General features: G+C 35.7%; 4 protein-coding genes across 5 annotated transcripts in view; 1 reads left to right on the top strand and 3 right to left on the bottom strand.

Moving 5' to 3' along the window:
* Positions 1-22,159, top strand: part of LOC105223375 (uncharacterized) — a 178,979-nt gene that overhangs the window by 117,277 nt on the left and 39,543 nt on the right. The window contains exon 11 of one of the 2 annotated variants that reach the window (XM_049458307.1): positions 5,372-6,872. The exons of the other annotated variant lie outside the window; for it this stretch is intronic. The gene's annotated coding sequence lies outside the window, so the exon portion shown is untranslated. Of the gene's footprint in view, positions 1-5,371; positions 6,873-22,159 lie in introns of those variants that run through there. 2 annotated transcript variants of the gene reach the window in all.
* On the bottom strand, positions 4,733-6,296 carry LOC125779481 (uncharacterized). Its single transcript, XM_049460868.1, has 5 exons — positions 6,167-6,296; positions 5,967-6,110; positions 5,738-5,900; positions 5,391-5,649; positions 4,733-4,741 (listed from the first exon to the last, which is right to left on the bottom strand). Exons 1-5 carry the CDS (start codon positions 6,186-6,188, stop codon positions 4,733-4,735), a joined length of 597 nt encoding a protein of 198 aa, XP_049316825.1. The 5' UTR covers positions 6,189-6,296.
* LOC125779406 (uncharacterized) lies at positions 10,997-11,910 on the bottom strand. The gene is made up of 4 exons (XM_049460788.1): positions 11,754-11,910; positions 11,461-11,690; positions 11,235-11,388; positions 10,997-11,173 (listed from the first exon to the last, which is right to left on the bottom strand). The coding sequence occupies exons 1-4, from the start codon at positions 11,908-11,910 to the stop codon at positions 11,025-11,027; spliced, it is 690 nt and encodes a 229-aa protein (XP_049316745.1). The 3' UTR covers positions 10,997-11,024.
* Positions 17,652-19,845, bottom strand: LOC125778855 (uncharacterized). The gene is made up of 2 exons (XM_049458365.1): positions 18,074-19,845; positions 17,652-17,975 (listed from the first exon to the last, which is right to left on the bottom strand). The coding sequence occupies exons 1-2, from the start codon at positions 19,514-19,516 to the stop codon at positions 17,949-17,951; spliced, it is 1,470 nt and encodes a 489-aa protein (XP_049314322.1). The 5' UTR covers positions 19,517-19,845; the 3' UTR covers positions 17,652-17,948.

Below are 22,159 nucleotides of genomic sequence, written 5' to 3'. Positions count from 1 at the left end.
CCTAATTCCTGTTAAAAATTAGTTGAGACATATATCTGCAAACAATTTTTTTTCTTAACCACGATATGCTCCAATTCTGTGGTTTCCGCTATTCTAAATAATGCCAATTTAATCTCACAGACTTTGTCATATAGTAGGCGTAAAGAAAAACCCTTAATTTCTTCCCAATTAGTACTGGCTCCAGATTCGATGATGCCTTTCCTTTGATTTTATTTCGAATCGATCTTAAAAGTAGCTGACCATATGGCGTTTTACTAGTGCCGCTAATCAGTGCTAGAATTTCCTCCACATTGGTTATAAATTAATTTAAAGTTTTAGGACTACCATCGTATGTCGGTAAAAACGAATTGCGTCAGGTATCTTCAGTGTTGATAGGACTAGGTTAGGATAGTGGATTAACATTTCGCTCTCCTTGATTCGAAAGAAAGTATTCTGATGAAGAAGTCGTAGATGATTGATCGTCTTGTCTTGTTACGATGGCCTCTTGTGTACAGTAGGATCGTGTCATTTCGAGTTATAGCACAGCCAGTGAAAAACGTAAAATCGTGGCCCGAGTCAGCGGGCACGACCTATCTTATGCGCGCGAGTTAATCACAATTGATTCACTTTATTATGTGCTTTGCACCGTCAGGGCAAGTTCTTTTATTAATACAAAACTAAGACTGAGTATATTTTGATAATTTAATGCTATTTATACTACTTTCTGGTACTAGGTTCTATTTGCTGTCTGCTATGTTATTTGTAGTTTCTATTTGCTGTCTTTTATATTATTTGAAGATAGACACACTATCTATAGTCGATTGTTTGTTTTCAATTGACAAGTTTGCTACGTGGTACAGATAAGACGTATTTTCAAATGGGTAGACTGGATCGGTCTCTGTTAAAACATACTTCTTGAATTTAAGATCTGTGATTAAATCGGAATGGGATATAACAAATAATAAAAATAGATTAATTAATACCGTCTCGGATCGCATTGTGTGGCTTGTTTGCGGATGTTGTATTTATGAATAATTTTCCCTCTCGTTGTAAGGAGCGTGTCCCCGCGATCTTCCTTAACTTTGTGCTGATTATATCGTTTAGCAATTATATTCCTACGATCTGTTTTGGAATATATGATATCTCCTGGTTTATACGTGATGTGTCTTTTGTCCTTTGTTGTGGTATAGCAATAGCTTCTCCTGATTGTTCTGAAGGATTTCTTTAATCTCGGGATACTTTTCGCGATTAAAAAAAACTACTTCAGGTTTGAGTCCTGTAGACGAGTGAATTGTAGAATTATATTGTCGGATGGCGTTAAAAAGTTCTACACCTGGAGTCGTATTATTTTCACTAGCTAAACTCGTACTGATTTCAATCAATGTACTGTGCAACCGTTCTACTTGAGCGTTAGTTGTCGAGTGATTTAATGGTGTGGCAGTATGTTGTATATGTTATGTAGTCGAGTATAAACGGCCTTTGTTATGTTGCTGATAAATACATTTACGCCGAAATTCAAAATTTTTCTCGTAGTTAGAGATGTTCACAGATTCTATGTCAGCTTGTTCGGTTTGGTTGATAAAGTTTTGGGATGATACGTTTCTCTCCCTTTTAAATGGATTTTGTTGGTGAGGCGGATTTCTTGGTGAGATTTGATGCGTTTGCTTTCAAGCACTTTGTATTGGAAGTCCTACTTCCCGTGGTATTTTAATAACAATTGATTTATCCTTCTTTAGGATCGCGGAGTTCCTGTCTTTTCAAGGATGTCTCCTGGCCTTTTTTGATAGCAAGTAAAAATTTGCTATCCCCGTTGAGCCCCCAGTTAATCACAATTGATTCACTTTATTATGTACTTTGCACCGTCAGGGCAAGTTCTTTTATAAATACAAAACTAAGACTAAGTACATTTTTATAATTTAGTGCTATTATACTACTTTATAGTACTAGTTTCTATTTGCTGTCTTATCACTTATACACGTCAAATATATGAAGTTAGCATGTCAAATGTAAAAAACTATGTGGCCCGACATTCCCCGTAATAAGTGGCCCGAGATTCCCCAAACGCTCATATTTACAAAATGGCGGTGGATAATGAACACAATGTAAAGTCGTGCAAAATTTCTTTTGTGTGTCGAAGGCTAAAGGCTCAACTAATATTATAAACATATTTACCTGGATGAATTTATTGGAAAATGTGAAAAAAATCAACTGCACACAGAGTTGAAAAAAAACTTTCGGAGTGTCGAATTTCTTTTTGTTGTCGCAGAGAGGTTATAACACGTGTTCACAGCTTGAGTGCTATATAAAAACTGAGCTTAGTATGAGACGAGCCGATGACAGTTGGTTGCAGCTCTCAACCTATACTAGGGAAAAAAATATCGCGCTGGCCCGGGATTCCCCACCTTCCCCTATACTATATATTAAATTAACTTAACATTTTATTTAATTTTACTCTCCTCTCTGCACTTCAAACGCAGCTTGTAACATTTTTTCGATAGCCCTAGCTTGTTTTGCCTCATCCATTTTATTTAAAATGGACACGGCTAAAGTGCTAAATGATTGCACAGCCGGACTTGTTGATTGTTGTTGTTGTTGGATCTGCATGGTTGTCTGTGTTGACCATTTATTTTTGAAAATTTCGTTGGCTTCCATCATTTTCTCGCCAACCTCGCTATTGGTTGGCCCAGATTGACCTCGCTATCTGCCCTTTTGGGTAGCCAACTGCGTAGAGCAGGATGGTGAGGGAAGCGAGGTGGATGAGGAAGGAGTCGGGGATGACGCTACGGCGACAGGAGGCTATGGCGACGGCAGCGATATTACTAGTGGATTGGGCCATAGCGGTGATGGCACTTCCACCTCCTGCACATGGACATGTGGCTGCAATCCACTGTCTTCAGTTGCAATCGGCAACTGACTCTAATCGGTTTCACAAATATTTTGTAAGAATCTAATCCTGTAAATTTAAGTTTTTATTAATACTTTTTCAAATATAAGTATGTATATTCAATTAATATACTAAAACTTACGGCCGTGATACAATATGTGGCTGAATGAACTTCATTGCGTCCAACAAATGCCACTGTCTTTGGACCTCCATCCCACTGCCGCTGGGGGCGTTAGCCTTCCGTACTTCCCTCCCATACCGGTCGCGAAGTGTGAGCCATCTTCTGCGACACATTTCTCCTTTATAAAAATAATTAATTATTATTAACAATATAAACAGTTATAAATAACATTGCAACTTACCACTTGCGTTCAACTCCCTTCCGATTTCACTCCATAAGGCATCTTTCCTTGATTGCAGCTTATAGAATGGACTGCCCTTGTTGTATAGTTCGGTTTTAGCTTCAACTAAAGCAACCAATTTTTTGTCTTCCATATTAATATTGTATTTTGCACAACGTATTTTACTACTTGATTCAATCCAATAAACGTTTCATTTGACGTTTATTTTAATGGCGCTTGTTTACATTTGAACATTGTTGCCATTGCTCAATGTGCAATATTATCAAATATTATTTATATTTGTGCTGTAAAACTCTGCAAAACGTTACACTTACGCAACATACTTACTTTCTTAATCCACGGCATATTGAAATATTTTAGAAACGCCTGAAAATAACTTTCGTTATTACTTCTTGCCATATATTTAGGATTCTCGGCCTCATTCATTAAAATTTTATGTGCTGCTATTATATGCTCGGCTTTCAATAAAGGCAAATAAAGAAATTTCTTAAATAGATTTTTGGCTTCTTTATCTTGATTGAGCTTTGCTATAAAACCATGGATTTTGGATGCTTTTCTTCGTAAAGCGTTTGTGTAGTGGAACCAGTAGCCCACTATTTCAACTGTTTTGTACACATTTTTTACTGCGTTACGTAATCCACTTTCAAAATCAGTGATTACGGTTTTGGTTGCAAGTCCAACACATTTGATTTCAGATATTGAAATAAGTGTGTATATGCCTCCTCCGATTTTGTTGACATCAAAATATATACGAATGGATATGCCTAAAAGCAGAAATATATGAAATCATCATTAAAATGGATAGATGTTCTTAATAAATTTAATAAACTTACATGTTCTGCATGAATTAAATGAAGTATAAGCAATTGTTTAAATAGCTTAGAAGCTGGAAGGATATTAAAAGTCCAATTTAATCTTGTGTTATTCTCTAAAGCTTTCAAAATATTAGCACCTCTGTCAGTCACAAACTTAATTTGTTCCATATTGTTAATGCCGAACTCACATAACAATGTGCTCAATTTTGCATAAATATTTGCAGCTATAGATCGCTGGAAGTCCATTGTTGTAATTTATCTTTTATAAATATAATTTAAACACAAGCTTTATTTCTTCTTTTAGTTATTTATTATTTCTTATTTTATATCGCAGCAGCACCAGCACCACAACTTCACTTACACAGCACAGAAAAGAAAAGGGCAGAAGCTAAAAACAGTGTTACCATAGTACACTTATTCAAGCATTTAAGTATTGCTGAATAAGTGTTGGTCAATGTTGTTTTGGAGACAGGAATAGGGGTATTCCAACATCCATAGATTTTAAACCCAAAATTAGATCGTAGAACTGTGATTTTTTTTTTCGTAGTGCATAGTGACTCCTAAAAAATTTGCAAATTTCATTATGTTCACTTACTTACCCTTTCTGCTGCCAGCAAACAGGGGACAACACATCAATTTTTTCTCGCCGAGGCCTCCAGATACTTCCTTCTTGATTTCTTCATGCGATCCTGCTAGGAAGTCTGAAAGAAAATATTCAAATAAATATGTAAATTCAATTATTTTTACTCACTTACCTTTTTCTGCACGTGTGCGCACTTAACCAATAATTAAAAATGTCATTCATGACATAAGGTGATGCCATGCCGTCAGTTTTTAATTCGCCTTAAAAATTTCATTCATGACATAAGGTGATGCCATGCCGTCAGTTTTTTAATTCGCTTTAAAAATTTTACAAGAGTGAATCTAAAACTTTTTTTTTCCAAACTATGAGGCATAACTCATGCTTATGAATTTTAAATTCAATTTTTATTGCAAATACCATATTTGAAAAATATGCTTTGCTAGCAAATAACGCAATTGCAAACCGAAAGGCTCCTTCTACAGCAGTACATGTATGCATTGCCCTTGAACTTACTGAGCAAGAGGTACTTTATTGACAAGTAAGAATTAAAAAAATAATTATTAAACCAAATTGTATTTAACATTTTCTTTGGTGGCAGGTCACTTTGTCGAAAACATACGACAAATAAAACAATAACGATAACATAAATTTGATGCTAAAGGCAAAATGTTTTTTATAAAATACAAATACAAATACAAAAATTACAAATAAATTTTTTGAGCTTGAAATATTTTTTGCATTATTTCAGATTTAAGCTCAGATTTGACATTCTCTGGTAATTTTTCCATTTCTGATTGAAAATATAAATAGAAAGGATCCTGTGGCGCACTTAAAATACCTGATGCTAAGGTATTCAGTTTTTGCAAGGCTGTTTGCATTTCGGTGTCAAAAGTTCCATGTTTTGGCTTCTTGCGTTTAAATGTTGGCGTAGATGAAGATTCATCCATGGAGGAGCTTATGACTTCAGGATCTCCGGCCATTTCGTCAAAAAGTTCTTGCATGCCAGTGTAGTTTGTAGTTGTTGGTCTGTAAATATATTCATGAAATTTAATACCTGCGCGTTTCTTACGCAATTTACTTTGGACTTGGTCATGAAACTAACAACAAAACTTACTCCTCATCTTCTACATATTTCCGTAAAAATTCCATTTCTGATAACAAAAAAGTATCCATCTGCTTTTGTACTCGTCTCGCGCTTCCACTTGAGGCGTTACTGCTGGCAAGCACGTTTTTAAATTTATTTCGGGTGCGTTTCCACAGCACTTGCATTTCATCCTCTACATAATAAAATTAATCAACACATACTTATTAAAGAACTATTTAGTAAATATAGTGCATCTTACTTGGCAATTCAAATGCGTCCGCGATTTCACCCCAAGCTATTTGCTTAAGCTTATTATTTTTGTACTCTTTTTGGCTGAGATCATACAAGAAGGTGTACTTTTCCTTTTGCACTTCTGAAAAAAGCTTTTTGAGCAACGCAAAATCTGAAAACGATTGACTTTAATTAAATGCTTAATAAATTGTAATAAATTTTAATTACTTTGTCCAGCCGGCGAAGACATTGCGAACTTTTGATGAAAGATGACAACAGCTGCCAATGGTTTACATGGTTGCCTACATGTAAATTTGTAGTTTTTATTCCAAATCGTACATCCAATTTGGCTGAAAATTACAAAAACATGAGTAATGGCAATCCTGATCATCAAGTTGTCCGGACAGAAAATCAAAATCAAATTGATTCGAACAAAGAGAGTTCAGCACATTTTCGTTACGCTCTCACTGAGACAAAGTGGGAAAAGAACGTGTAAAATTTCCAACAAAAGTTGTTCGGACAAGAACGATGAATCCGGCTTTACTTTAATTTTTGTGTAGGCATAAGTTATGTGTTCAGGATCGTTTGGCCTTTGAAAAATACTTTCACTCTTCTTGTTGGTATTTTTACATCTTAATTTTCATTTTGGATTTGATTTCCACCCTTATCATCTTTAAGATTGGCACACGGGAGCGTACGTCTTCCATAAGCTCCTCCATTGTAATCTCTGTGGGAATATCGAATATGATGCCCACTTTGGATATACAATGTTGAAAGATTTTTGGTTCGTATCCCTTATCTCGCAGTAGTTGGTTGTTGTATAGATCGTTTGCAACTCTTGCAGTCTTGCATAGTACCTTGACTCTCCCATAACCAGCTTTACTTATTTCATTAATGTCGTCGTATCCATATTTTAGTTTTTTTTTATTAAACCAGCGATCGAATTAAGAATGCTATTTAGGCAATTCTAAAAAAATATATATTTTACCAGGATATTACTCCTAGGTTTCTCTTTATTTAATATAAAAGTATTATACAATACATCTGACTATATCTAAGGTTTATATTAAACTAAGTTGAAGAACACACAGTGCGCGCGATGCACTGTATTTATAGCTTTATACTGATGTAGCGTGGCGTGCTGATTGGTTGTTTTAGGTGGCGTGATATTTGCTGTAGATTTTTGTGGCATGATGTTATCTCCCTTTGTTTGATTGTTCACGTTGTATGTGCGTGATATGCTGTTGCTAGGTGATATTGTTACATATATGTATATATTATATATATAGGTGAAAGTATTAACTATCGCGACCGCATTTATAGCACTTCGTTCATTTCCTCTATTTATTGTATCTATGTATACAATGAATGGACCTTGGTGATCATCGTACGTGTTTTTTTTTGAGGTTCGAATCTGCTTGGTGTGTTTGCTGTTGAAATTGGTTTTATAATAATATTACTTTCAATATTAATTTTACCATTGCCATATTTTGCTTTTTTGCCGTTTCTCTCACATTATAAGCCCAGGAGCCCCCGGGCTCCTCAGCCTCTGTATCCATTTTATGTTTTATGTTTTTGTTTGATTTTTTTTTTTTTTTTTTTTTAGATTTTTTTCTTGTGTTGTGCATACCGCTCTATAAACTGAATGGATAATTTAAAAATAAAAGAATCATCTTACCTTTTTTGTTCGCCACTTTCTCAAACCGGCTTAAAATTTTATGCGTTCTCCGAAATATTTTGCGTCACATCTATCGAAAAAAGCGTCAACGTCGTCAATTTGCATTTTCTCAAGAATGAGAAAGGAATTAACCCCCCGTTCAATCAATTATTTCGTTTAGCAAGCCCCAAGACTTTAATAATTCCAAGAATTCATCGTTGCCTTGGCCTGGTTCACCATAAATATCGCACATTTTGAATATAATATAATAATTTTTACAACACAACTAGCAAGCAATACAACACAAGAGCAACTGAAATGTGGCACGTGCCAGTTACGTGTTACTGCAGGTGTTTAATGTATGCAACTTCAGAATAAAAAGAACATCACTGTCGCCAAGTAAAATTTTTCTAAATTGGCTGATGCATATACAAACATTAATATGTATGTATGTACGCATTTTGAGACAAATTTTAGCAAATTTTAAATTAATAAGAACTCTTTTAAAAATAAAAAGTTCTTCTTTTTAATCAATTTAATAAGTATTTACTTTTCAGTTTCACAAATTATTGAATATTTACTAAGCACCGCACTCTACTTTTAGTTACAATACATCAATTCATCTTACGGGCACAGATTCGAATAAATTTGAATTTGTTAAAAATATCTCATAACTTCTGTGTTGTTTAATAATTTTGAAATCTCTTTTATGAACGTACAACAGTGACTTCACATAAGCACTTATAAATTTAATCAAATTATGATTTTGGTGTAAAAAGCAAGAGTTATAGGTATAAATGAAATGTTATAAACGCCATTGGATAAAACGGGTATTTCTCCGATTAATAATATATATATCCATGTATTAATTTTTCTCAAACGGATAGAAGCCAAACACCAAACGAATGCTCTCTATATAAAAAAGACCGGAGGGTGCCAAAAATGCAAAGTTCAAAAAAATGGTTTTAAATAGACGGTGCGGGCGCGTGTGTAGCGGCGAACGTGACTTCTAGAACTGTGTAGAACAAAAAACGGCACAGCGTCACCTTCTCGTTGGTATAAGATGAAAAATGGAACAAAAACAGTTTGGTGTGGAGATGATCAATGATGCCCTGTTTTTCTAATTAACGCGTTGATGTGGAGAGTGTTGTATTCACTGGTCAGTGATGCCCTGTTTTTTTCCTAATAAACATGTCGATGTGGAGAGTGTTGTATTCACTGATCAGTGATGCCCTTTAGTTGAATTAGTTCGGGCGACTGGAGCTCATCTCAACAATAAGGTTCTAGTAAAAATAAGTGGATGTCCTTATTGATTTGCTCTTTAATAGTTTTCTCTGGTCCACTGGCTTCTATAGCCTGGGAAACCATAGCTCGTATCATGTTCGCCAAGTCTGGGGAAATTTGTTGGGCAGGTGAGGGAGTTGTGTTATTCCCTAACACGGGTGGTCTGATTAAATTATTTGGATTTGCCATTTTCTTTTGTCGTTATTATCTGCTTTTTATTTTTTATAATTAATTTATCCTTTTAGATTTTTGTTTAGTTGATAAATCACTGGAGGGTCCTTGGGTGGTGAATCGCAATGTTTTTTTTATGTTATAAGCTGGAGGGTCCCCCCGAGGGTGGCGAATCACAGCTTCAGTAATATTTAATATTATAGGCTGTACAAGCCAATTTGTTATTTCTAGATTTTAGCTATGTACCTATTTTTCAAAAACTTCCTTTATTTAAAAAATTTTTTACTACTTATTTTCCTTTGTTTAAATTTTACACTATTTTCTATTTTTTCACAAAAACTTTTCTTTATTTAAATTTTTCACTTTTCTGACGTACATATATCTAAATTCCTTCTCTAACTATTTTTATTTCATTAAATTTAATTAAGAATAGGGTTTATATGGTATAATTAGTACTTATAATCTATTTTCTTACATTAGAAGCAGCTGCATTGTTGATAGATATGCCGGTAAGTGTGCTGATATCCTTTTTTCTTTACGGTACTCGGGAACACTTGCTTACTCCTTGCTGTTTTACTCCGGGTCGGCTGGTGTCGTGCTGTCGTTGGGGCGTCAAGGAAGTTCCACGTTCCTCTTCACGCCACTTTATGCTGATTTTATGTTGTTTTCAACAATTTCTTTGTAGTGTTATTAGTGTAGGATTGGGCGTTGTGGTTTTGGTTGCATTTTTGGCAACCTCGGCGTATGAGCGAGTTGGACCTTGGGCTCGTGGTTGGGGTTGGGGTTGAGGTTGTGGTTGTGGTGTGGTCTGTGCCGGGGGGCGGATAGCTCTTTGTGCGAGAGCCTTGGGAGGGGTTATGTCTTCGCTCTCATCGGAAGAGGATGAGGAAAGAAAGTCATCAATTTTGATGGTTTCAGGAGGGGATGTGGTGCGGCGCCGTTTTGGGATTTCCCGTTTGGATTCTTCCCGTTTGGGTTTTTTCCGGCGGCGGACTTCGATGAACACGGTGTCATCGGGCGGATCGATGCTCATTTGAGCATTTTCGGGAGAGGTAGTAGCGTCGTTGTCATTGTCGTTGTCGTTGGGGTTTGTGGTGATGGGGTTGTGCTTACTGAGTATGTGCTCTACTCTGAGCAGATACCCACGGAGGTCTTTTACGAGGACGGTAAGCTCGACCTCGCTCAGGAATTCAGGGTTTGGGAAATTCAATGCTGAGTTATTGCAACTCGCAATGTTTTTCCCTTTCAATATTTTTAGTGTCAATTTATCACTATGTATACACTGTGCACTGCACTGATCACTAATCACTGCACTGTAATGTTTTTCACAGCACTGTTGTATAGTTTCACTGCACTGTTGCTGTATAGTTTTCTGTAACTAAGCAGGCATACGGCCTGGCTAAACTTTATGTTTTGCGTTTGTTTGCGCTACTACACGTCCGTTCGCGTTGCTGTCAGCTGTTAGACTGTGTTAAAGCTAGCGTCTCTTGTTACAGCTATATGAAACGTTTATTTATTTATGTTTGCTGTCAGCAGTTTTGATGAGAATGTTTATACAATAATTCTCGTTTTTAAAAAGATCACGAAAGGCGTGAATCTATTGAGTTTGGTAAATTGAAATATCTTTATTTCACTTATATTTATACAATTGACATCTTAACCCAACATACCAAAACGCTTTGAAAATAACTTGTAACAAGCTTGTTGCCCTAAGCCTTATGCTTAGGAAACTGTAGTGACTACTGTTGTGAAAGGCTTTTTAATAATTATAGAATAAAGAAAAACGATCCCTCGCTATAAGCTTAGTAGTCGAAGTATACAACAAGCTTAGAAGTCTAATTATAGAACAAGCTTACTGAAATAATAGTTTTCTAAACATGCTTACAATAAGCTTAGTTTAGCAAAATTTTTATAAGCTTGTGAAAAATTTAAAAAAGTAAGCGTTTTTAAATTGTTGTATTTGTTATTTCTCATTTATTTCATTTCATTTGAGATTACAGTTGAGCTAATTTTTTTTGATTTATATTTTTCTTTGCTTTCTTGGCGGTTTTTGGCAAATTGGAAGAAAGACTTTGTGTTCCGGATGAATTCATCCTCTTCGATTCCAATAGCAATTGCAGCATCTGAAAAAATTGTGAAAAATAAATTAATATATACATTTAAAAAAAACATTTAAGTATTTACTTCTAATTGATTTCGATGTACTTAGACTGCGTACACTTTTTTTTTGCTCCGTCCCTTTCCAGCATAGTTTTTCCGCCAGTTCATCTACCAATAATTTTCTCCAACAATTTTTGGTAAAGTTGGGCTTTTTTGCAACAGTTTTGAGTTCCATTTCCTTTGATTAAAAATAAGAAAAAACAAATGATTGATTATCCAACAAATTAATTTAGTATTTTAGTACACTTACGAATGAAGCAAACAAATTTGGATCTTCCTGTAGCTGTTTTTCAAAATTTAAAAAATCCTCCATTGTTTGAAATGGCTGTTGTGGGATGACCAATTCTATGTTATATCTGTCCTGTTTTAACTCACTGACTTCCTTACGCAGAGATTTGACCTCCTGACGCAATAAAGTTATCTCGTTCGTCAATCTGATGAACATGGGTTCAAGACTCGCAGCAAATTTTTGAGATATTTCTAGAAATTAATGAAAAAAAGATAGAAAGTGCATACAAATTTATTATAAGCAAATATTTTTACCATCAAATGACACAGCTTCAACTTGTAAAGGGTTTTTAATCGAATCGTTATATACTGTTTGGAGTGTAGATAAATTTTGTGTTTGTTGAAAGATGTTGTTGAAATTATTAATCTGTTTGTCCGCCATCATGAATGACTGGAAAAAACCCGAACTCATTATTTTTATTGGAAAGAGCACAGATTTTATTTATATTTTTAGAAAGATGTTCGTAAGTGTCTTGCGAAAGTGTTAAATTTGATGTTTCCCAAATGTTGAGAAGAGATGATTCTAGCGGATTTTGAAACATAGATCTCAAATTCAAAACTTGATGACCAATAACTTTGCTATTTATTATTGATGAGACTTTATAAATATTATTTCCAACGCTGTAATAATTGTTTGGGTTGGTTTCTGACAGAAAAGGTATTGTTTTTTTTTCAAAATTTCCTTGACTTGAGGGATTAATGCTTTGCTCCACCAAACGATTATATAGTTGTACCGACATGTTGTTTTTTTTTTTTAAAAGTCTCTTTAATATTCCAAGTTTATTTTCAAATTTGAAGGCGCTGATAGTTTCGCTTGATCCATACAGCAAACAATCATTAGCCAGGTGAGTGAGACAATGAAAGTTGTAAACTGATATAGATGCATCATAATACTCAGGCAATAACTTCACAAAACTCTGCAATAACTCATCAGCACATCTATTGTTAGTTTGGCATTGCTTACTGTCCAATAAAATCCTCATGGATAAACTGAGTTGCAGAAAATGTAAATACCGTTTTTCGTCTAAAACAGTTTTTAATACAAACGGCCCAACATACAGCAGAAAAGTTCGAAATTCAGTCGCTTTATATCTTTCGAACTCTTTCAAATCTCTCGTACTTCTCCGGAATTCGCGTGGTAGCTTTCCTTTTAAAAACAGTAGCTGATCGTTAAGGTGAACTATATTTTGATTTGTAAGTGAATATGGTTGGTTTTTTTTTTGAATCCAAGCATTCATCAATGTTTTCACAACACCCAAACAAACAACATGCATGTAATCCATAGGAAAGGATTTTATAAGGTCTACGGATAAGTCTTCTATGGCCATGTGATTAAATTCTTTGTGGAAATTTGTATCCGATCTTTGTCTGAAACTTTCATCCGTCCGCAATGTGCTGTTTTTTTGAAATTTGAACACCATACGGTGATTTATGTGCTCACCTCTTTGGTTACATTTATGGCAAGAACTGTAGCCTGTATGACTTTTTATTCCCATTAGCAGCGACCTAGCTGGAGCATCACATATGATGGCACGACAATTAATTTTATATATTTTGTTTTTGTATGCAAAATTTTCGTTCATTAATTCTCTTAATTCGTCCACAAAAGGTTGTATAAACTCGTTAACATCTTTTGGCTTGCTGTTTCCACTATAAATGCCAACAGTTTGTACTGCCTCCGTACCATTAATGTTAATTAAAATTGGCCAGGCCTGCGCTAAGGAACTTTTCGCTACTGGAAGTCCGTCTATGTTTATATTTAAATCAATTATATCATTTAAATATGTTGTTTGACTTAAAAAATCGGTAAGGCAATCTCTTAGGCCGTAATGAACATAATTGCCGCCTTGTATTTGAGTTATAGGTGCATCACGAGGTGTTTGTTTTAAAGTTCTTGCATCCCGTGGTAGATATGGAAAAGTTTTTCGTAAGATAATCAGTAACTCATTGATTGCACTATTTGATATAGTATGCTTAACTGACCAAATAGCAAGATCTCTTTTATATCCGCGTTATTAATTAAGAGCTCAGCATTATCATTTTCCTCAGAACTGTAAATTTCATTTTCTGTTTCATTTATTTCATCACAAATAATATTTGCTTCACTAAAATCATTTTGACTGGAGCTGGTTGCAATATCCTCATCTTCATTATTCTTTTTTTTCTTTTTTGCACTTAATAACAAACTAACAACTTCACTAGACTCATTACGAACACACTGTTTTATTTTATATGGCATTTTAAATTATTTTAAGATATTATGTTCACTCTCACCTTATTCACTTCGTATAAAATTTTACAATGACAATGAAAAATGTGAAGACGCTATAGCGTTATAACAACGGCGCGACAGAATAACGGTAAACGAAACAGTAAGCTTAGGAAACTGTATTGAGCCTAAGTCTGTTGCAAGTGTTGTTGCAAAACTGTAGCGAGCGTAAGTTTTTTGTAAGTTTCATGTACACAACGGAGCTACAAAACTATAGCGAGGCCTAAGTCAATTACAATCATATTTGTTATGTTGTTACTATGTGAATAATTTTTCAAGCACGTTTATAAAAGTATTATTATTTTAAAATTAAATAAACTTTTCATAAATATGCTTATTAAATGTTTTCGAAAAATCATTACAATAAGCTTATTCTATAACTCTATTGTCGTTCGCTTATGGAAAGGTTTATTGGGAAGCCTAGATCAGAGGTGGGCACTCACACATATTGTTACATTTGTACACGCATATTATTACTATTTGTGTGTGAAGCAGCGAAAGCACGAATTTGAGCATGTCGTTCGGCACAACAACAGTGTACACTGAGTCTTGCAAGTTAACGTACAAATGTGCTATTCATGATTATTATTTATTGTTATTACTTTTTATTCTTATTATCTCATTATTATATTATTATCATTATTATATTATTATTAAGTTTGTGATGGCCGGAATCAATTAATTTAAATTTTTATTTCGTACGTGCGCAGCACGTCTCGCTTCGTTGACAGTCAGTTTAAAGAGAACGATAAAACTCATTCGCCCAGCAAAGCACACAAGACATTCCCAATTCACAATTGACACTTCTTACAGCAGTCGTTCATTCTATTACATTCATCGCATTCTCTTACATTCTATTACATTCTATTGCACTCTTACAGTTCGGCCGTCCTGACATTAAACCGACCTCGGTTTACTGATAATATATATTTACTTAATATTTGTTATTCTTGTTTTTTGTTTTTTTTTTTTTATATATATAAATATCTTAACTAATATTAATATCGGAAGTGTTGTCTTTTCTCACCTCTGGCACACATTTAGAGTCTGGATTAATCCATAATTTCAATTTACTTGCTTCTAACACTCCATCGTACGGCAGTTGTGTAATTTGACACCCCTCTATATCCCGTATCACATACCGATCATTCGGAAGTTTTTTATATATTACGTAAGGACCGCGAAATCGCTGAATCAGTTTTTTGTTATTACCCGCCGTGGTATCCACATTTTTAATAACCACAAAATTCCCCACTGAAAATTCGGGTGCCGCCCTGTGGTGTTTACCGAAGTACTTAAGGTTATACTCTTGAGATTTTTCTATGTTATTCAGCGCCTTTTTTCTCATATCGTATAAGTCTGTTAACTGTTCATTCGACTTCTCTTCCAAATATTCCGTCAGTTCGTCTACTATTTTACCTCGTTGTCCTATCCCAAACAGAAGTGCTGAAGGTGTATATTTTGTGGTGGAATGTACTGAATTGTTAATGGCATATTCTATCTCAATTAATTTTTTTGCCCAATCCGCATGTTTAAGAGGTTCTGATAATTTTGCTAACATCGGTGTCACTACTTCATTCACTCTCTCCACTTGTCCATTTGCTTTCGGGGATGCGGTTGCATTTCGCACTTGAACTATGTTGTGCTTTTGCAAAAACTCTTCAAATTCTGCTGAAGTGAAGCACGTTCCTCTATCATCTATTATTCTACGTGGCCTACTGTAATTCATAAAATAACTTTCTAATGCACTGCAGACTTCTCTTGTACTCGTTGCTGTTGCCGGGTATAATTTCACATATTTTGTAAAGGCATCGATGACCACTAAAATGTACTTCTTTTTTGATATTATCGACGGAAGGGGGCCTAAGTGGTCCACATGAATCGTATCGAAAGGTATCGGTATTTTGGGAATACTGTGTAGAGTTGCTGCATTATTATTTGAAGATGCTGAATAGTAAATACACTTTAGGCAATTTCGAATAAAATTATGTACGTAAGTTTTCATCTGCGGGAACCAATAATATTTTTTAATTGCTGTACAGCACTTTTCTGTAGCTAAGTGGCCCATTTTCTCATGCGTCGTTCTAATTATATTATTTATCATTTCATCAGGGACATATAGCTGTGAGTGACCTGCAGGTGATTTATGGTACACCAACCCATCTTTCAACTCAAAATTTTTCACTTCAGATTGTTCTAAGTTTTGTCGCAGTTCTACAATGCGGGGGTCTCTATTTTGCGTAACTTGCAAGTGAAAATCTAATTCCGCAGTGTCAATGTATGCAATTGTTTGATTAGTTCTACTTAAGGCATCCACGTGAGCCATGGATGTACCAGGTCTATGCTGGATTGAATAATTATAATTTTCTAAGAACAATGCCCATCTAGCAATTTTTGCTGAACTGCTTCTATTATTTAACGTCATAGCCAACGAATCACAGTCAGTAACAATTTTGAACGGAATGCCCATTAAGTAAGTATGGAAGCGCTTAAGTGCATAAATAATTGCTAAAGTTTCTAATTCGTAACTGTGTAATCTAGATTCAGGGGCGGAAGTAGTTTTTGAAAAGTAAGAAATCGGATGAAATTTTTTGTCATCTTGTTTCTGAAGTAACATTGCCCCAAAACCCGAGGCACTGGCATCGCAATGTAATTCTGTTTCAGCTTCAGGGTTGTAAATCGATAAAATAGGGGCCTCTAACAATTTTGTACGCAAGGTAGTGAAGGCTTGTTTGCACTCTTCAGTGAACTGAAATTGTTCATTTTTCTTCAATAATTTAGTCATTGGACGGGCAATCTTGGAGAACGAGGGTACAAAGCGGCGGAAGTATGAAAAAAGACCATGGCAACGTTCCATTTCCTTTCTATTCTTAGGTTCTGGATATTCCTGAATTGCTTGCAAGTGTGACCGTTTGGGTGAAATGCCAGCAGAGTTGGCTAAGTATCCTAAGTATTCTAATTCGTCGTAAGCAAATCGGCATTTTTTGGGCTGAATTCGAAGACCGTTTCGAGCCAAAATTTCAAAAAGTCTCTTAAGGGTTTCCAAATGAGACTTAAAATCTTTCGAAGCTATTAAAATGTCATCCATAAATACTACCACTAACCCCTCTTTGATGAGGTCACCTAAAATCAATTTTACGAAGCGCATAAATTCAGCAGGAGCGTTGCATAAACCGAAGGGCATATATAAATATTCGTATTGACCATCAGGAGTCACGAAGGAAGTGTATTTTATTGAATCAGGATGCATCTTCACGTGATGATATCCACTTTTTAAATCAATAACCGAAAAATAACTTTTCCCCCCCAAGTGTTCAATGCAATCGTCGACTAATGGCATAGGAAAATTATCGCGTATAGTTATTTTGTTCAGTGGTTTATAATCTACACATTTCCGGAGGGAGCCATCTTTTTTCGGTACAGGTACTATTGCAAAGGCATAAGGTGATCGACTTGGTCTAATTATTCCTTCTTTTAACAAATCATCTACTATTGCTTTTATTTCATTTCTCTCTTTATGGCATAATCGTCTTGGTCTACAGTATATAGGAGTTTCATGCGTAAGGTTAATTTTCATAAGATATTCTAAAGGCTTAACTTTTTCTGAAGGAAATTCGAAATAAACTTCTGTTATTGTTTGTCGCAACTCTGATGACAACCTTGACGGAAGATGTGGATTAATGTCTAAGGAATTCAAATCGGAAGGCACAATAGCACATAAATTTGCAAATTCTAACTCCATCGGGCTGATATTTGACTTTTCTTCAGTGTGTTTCACTATTATTTTCTCTTTCTCCCTTGTAACACCCCCTTGATTAAGCGATTCAATTGTACTCCTTGTGTGACAGAAGTGAGTGGCCAATAAATCAAATGAACACAGAACATCAGTAAGTTTTGACTCTAACTTCGTACAAATGGCAGCTTTATTTAATTCTTTCAATCTTTTCGTATCATAAATGTATTTTATTTGACACATTGTAATATTTGCTTTTTTCATAAAATCACGGCCTACAAGCATCGGTATTGACATAAGATTATTCGGCAAGGTTAATAATTTCTGATTGATTGATTGATTTCGGAAGTTTATTTTGCAATTGATATTCCCATACGTCTTGAGTCTATCATTTCCTAGGCCATTGTACTGAGTCTCTTTCAATTGATTTGGTAATTCGAATGGAACTTCACTCCGTTTGATTAAACTGCGGGGGCTGCCCGAATCAAATAAACAAAAAATATTTTTATTTAATTTAAAGTTTTTACTGTGTTCACTGTGTTCACGGTTAGGCTTATCAAAAACAACACTTACCATTTGCATTTCACTAATTGGTTCCACTCTAGCATCATTCATTCCGTTGGCATTAAGGACGGCAGCAACAGTGGTACGGTGTGGGCATTCACGATACACATGTTCGGTGGATGAGCACTTAAAACAGGAGTTCGCTGGTCGTTTCGGCAGTGGACATTGGCTTTGATAATGCCCGAATTTGGAGCAATTGTAGCATCGGATTGTTTCCATGGTTGGAGCTGCGGTAGGGCGAACTGACGTGGCGTTGGCCGCATTTGATCGATGAGTTGTTGGCTGAAGTGCACTGGCCGCATTACGATTAATTATTGCTATTTGTTTTGATCCTAATGGTGGTTGGAAGCGTAGACGTTCATATCGTTCCGCAAATTCCTTCAGTTCATTAATAGAGCGTGCTGGAAACAAATGACCGATTCTTGATGAAGTGTCACCTGTTCCACTAATAATCATTTCGATCAATTCGTCTTCCGTAATTTTTGAATACATCGCTATCTCTTGCATATCCAAAATGTAACGATGGGTGGTTTCATCAGGGCGTAAGCGTCGATTTTTCAGCAGTTGATACACTTCATTCATTGTGCGCATGCGGCCAAATTCACTAATAAGTTTAGCTTTGAGCTCTTCATAATCGGATACCGTAATCGTGCGTGCAAAAACCTGGGCTGTTCCACTCAACATACGACGACATGCAATGAATTTCATACGCTCATCGAATTGCAGCATTGCAAAAGCATCATCCAAGTCACTAATCCACTTATTCACATCGTAATGGTCATCGGCTGTAAATTTAGACATCATTGATTCAATGACACTTACGTCAGTCCAACGGGTTTTTGCAGCAGGTGCTTGCTGTTGTAGCGTAAGTTGATTAATCTCTGCTTGAAGCATCAACAGTTCGCGTTTTTTACGCAATTGGATCAGCAATCGTTCGGTCTCATCTTCGTCCAAATTGTTTGAAATTGTAGCACTTGGAACAACGGTATTCATTTGCACGGTTGTTACAGCAGTGGACAATTGGGCACTTGTTGTAGCAGTAGCCGATGGACCACTTGAAACAACAACACTCATAGCGGGGGTAGTTACCAATGCACGTGTATCAGCAGTTGACAATTTAGCACTGACATAAGCGGCAGTTGTTGTTACATCTGTAAGCACATTTGAATTTTGAACACTCGTAGTGGCGATGAACGTAGGTACACTCGTAACAACAGGTTGAATTGATTGCACAATCGTAGCGGGAATTGAAGTTTGAGTATTTTTGTCGGCGGCGGCATCTGGATCTTCAAGGGCATTCGCGTTTTCCTCTTTTTCACTTGCTTTCGTTACCTCGGAAATGTATTCATCATATAGCGGTCGCAACTGGTTCATCGTGGCATCAGGATCGAATTGAATACCCGTTTGCAGTAGCACTTTCATGACTTGGGCACGTGATAACAAATTCGACATCGTGGCAGCAACAACAACAATCAGGAAAAAAAAACGTGGTAAATGCACTGTCTACAGAAAACGTGAAATGAAAAACGAAGAATTCTGGTTTCGGCAGTGTTTTTTTTTGTTTAATTATGCGGCAGTCGATTTAAATTAACCCGATCCCACTTCTGAGATGTGATGGCCGGAATCAATTAATTTAAATTTTTATTTCGTACGTGCGCAGCACGTCTCGCTTCGTTGACAGTCAGTTTAAAGAGAACGATAAAACTCATTCCCCCAGCAAAGCACACAAGACATTCCCAATTCACAATTGACACTTCTTACAGCAGTCGTTCATTCTATTACATTCATCGCATTCTCTTACATTCTATTACATTCTATTGCACTCTTATTATTATTATTTAATAAGACTATCTATGTCTATTTCGCCTTCATAGGTCTTAATCCGGAGGAGGTCTGCTAAATGCTGGTCCGTCATTCGCTTTCTTTGTTTGTTAAGTATAAGTTTCATCGACGAAAAGGCAGATTCACAGTTGTATGTCGATCCAAACATAGAATACAGTCTGTAAATCTGATCCTTTGTCTTTGGACACTTCTTTTCGTCGATTGCCCTCCAAAATTGTTCGCCAGTTAGCAACGGAATTGAGAAATCTTGTCTCATGTTAACTAACTCTGGTTGCAGTTCAGGGTCTTGCTTTTCAATATCGCAGATAAGGGTATATTCGTGCAGATCTATTATATTCTTTATAATTTCAAAATCTTTAAATCTTAAATGATAATCTGTGTATAAGTTTTCTAGTATGTTGCAGTATTCTATGTTCCTATCAAATGTTTTAAATTTGCTATAGATTTCTGTTACTTTTTTCAAATTTAAAAGATTTCCATTTTTTATTTCATTTATTAGAATTTGAATTTTCCGGCTGAAATGGTGTACTGTGGTTACTAATTGTGTTATTATCGGTGCCACAGAGGCAGTAAAATTTGTATTTGGTACATCTTCGTAGGAACTAACTGATTCAGCATTTTCATCATCCTCATGTGTCTCATGTCCATGGTGCAACAACAGTCTCTTTTGCAACTCTGCTTTACGTCCAGTAGTGGAAATATTTAGTTCACGTAGTGCTTGCTGCAATTCCCTAATGTTTAGTGTCAGTATTGCTTGTCTGTCCATTGTCGCAATAGACTGTTACAATTCAACTTTTCACTTATAATTAAAAGTATTTCTAAACAAACTGCTAGAAATGTAAAAGTTATGAATAATTTATGTGTTAAATATAACGATTTTATATTCGACTTATCTGCTTTCTACGTCCCACTTCTCTGCTTCTTTGTTCAACTTCTATGTTTCTGCCTTCAGCTTATTCAACTTCTCTGCTTCTCGCTTCACGTATTCAACTTGTCTGCTTCTTCCCTCAGCTTATTTGACTTGTTTTACTTCTCTTCTTTCCCCGTTCAACTTCTCTGCTTCGCGCTTTTAACTTCTCTGCTACTTCGTTGGACTTCTCTGCTTCTTCGTTCAACGTGTTCACCTTTCGTTACTTTCAAACTGTTGGTTGATGCCACCAATTGGTTTCTATTGCTTACTTCTTCACACGATCGCTGTTTTTTCTCTTACTCGAATTCGCTGCTACCACTTATCGCTGGATCTGTATTTCATACGAGTGGACTATATTAGCTGCTTTTTCGCCATTAATTTTGAAATGGCGACTTCGTATGACGACGAACAATCAATGAGGCTTCCCGAACTTCCCAGAATTTTAGAATGTTTGAGAATTTGGAAATTTTTATAGCGTTTGGAGACGCTGGCCGACACTTGAAATATGTTTGTGTATTGCACTGCGTTTGACGACGCTTACAATTACAAAATAACGGACGATTAAATGTTGAATGTTTTTATAGCGTTTGATGACGCAATTTTTCAATGCACAGCAACAAATGATTTTAAAACTTTTTTCTTTCACAATTCCACCGGTTGAGCCCCCAATTTGTAGGGGTGGATTCGTGTTTATTTTAAAAAGGTTTATCAGTTGATTTTAATTTTACAAAAAGTGATATTATTTGATTATACGAACGAATCTTTTTTAATTTTACAAAAACTGATTTTATTTTTACCAACTGCTTGCATGTACAATGGTGCTCGTCCACGTGTCGACTGACTGTCGTTTCCAAAGTCTTCGTTACCCGTTTCTTTGTCGCTACTCGTTGTCTGTTGTAGTCAGTGTTGCATGTCACCGTCCATACGCTAGTTGTCTATTGTACCCTGCGAGAAGCATACTGGTAAAATGACTAGTAAAACGACCTGGAGCCGTGACGGGGACTTTCCGTAAATCTTTCAGTCACACTCTTAAGAGCCATGGGCACTTTTTTGACCGTTTCTTTTCATTACGTACCTAATTGTGTGATTGTATATACCGTTCTTACTCAAAGCTTAGTAGCATAACAAAATGTATAGCTGCACCGCTCATTCACGTTATATGTGCCCGGTGTTTTACCAGTAAATTAACTAGTAGCTTTTCCGCAGATTTACTAGTTTACTGACGGTCATTTTTTGAGAAAATGTGTGGTGAAATGAGAGTAAAACTTCTAGTGATTTGACAATTTTTTTGACCGTCATTTTGCAGTTAAGTACAAAGTGAAATACTAAGGTTTTTTACTTGC

This window comes from Bactrocera dorsalis, chromosome 1, assembly GCF_023373825.1.
Source record: "Bactrocera dorsalis isolate Fly_Bdor chromosome 1, ASM2337382v1, whole genome shotgun sequence".
Classification (NCBI taxonomy): domain Eukaryota; kingdom Metazoa; phylum Arthropoda; class Insecta; order Diptera; family Tephritidae; genus Bactrocera; species Bactrocera dorsalis.
Note: the sequence above shows the minus strand (reverse complement) of the source record. Positions and strands in the feature narration are given on the sequence as shown.

Coding starts and splice junctions, on each gene's coding strand:
- LOC125779406 (XM_049460788.1), bottom strand. CDS start 11,910: ATGAGTTCGGGTTTTTTCCAGTCATTCATGATGGCGGACAAACAGATT. Junction 11,389..11,460: donor CAAATTTGTTTGCTTCATTC/GTAAGTGTACTA, acceptor TTTTAATCAAAG/GAAATGGAACTCAAAACTGT. Junction 11,174..11,234: donor TACATCGAAATCAATTAGAA/GTAAATACTTAA, acceptor CAATTTTTTCAG/ATGCTGCAATTGCTATTGGA.
- LOC125778855 (XM_049458365.1), bottom strand. CDS start 19,516: ATGTCGAATTTGTTATCACGTGCCCAAGTCATGAAAGTGCTACTGCAA. Junction 17,976..18,073: donor CAATTAGTGAAATGCAAATG/GTAAGTGTTGTT, acceptor TGATTCGGGCAG/CCCCCGCAGTTTAATCAAAC.
- LOC125779481 (XM_049460868.1), bottom strand. CDS start 6,188: ATGTCTTCGCCGGCTGGACAAA. Junction 6,111..6,166: donor GTCTTCGCCGGCTGGACAAA/GTAATTAAAATT, acceptor AATCGTTTTCAG/ATTTTGCGTTGCTCAAAAAG. Junction 5,901..5,966: donor GGACGCATTTGAATTGCCAA/GTAAGATGCACT, acceptor TTTATTATGTAG/AGGATGAAATGCAAGTGCTG.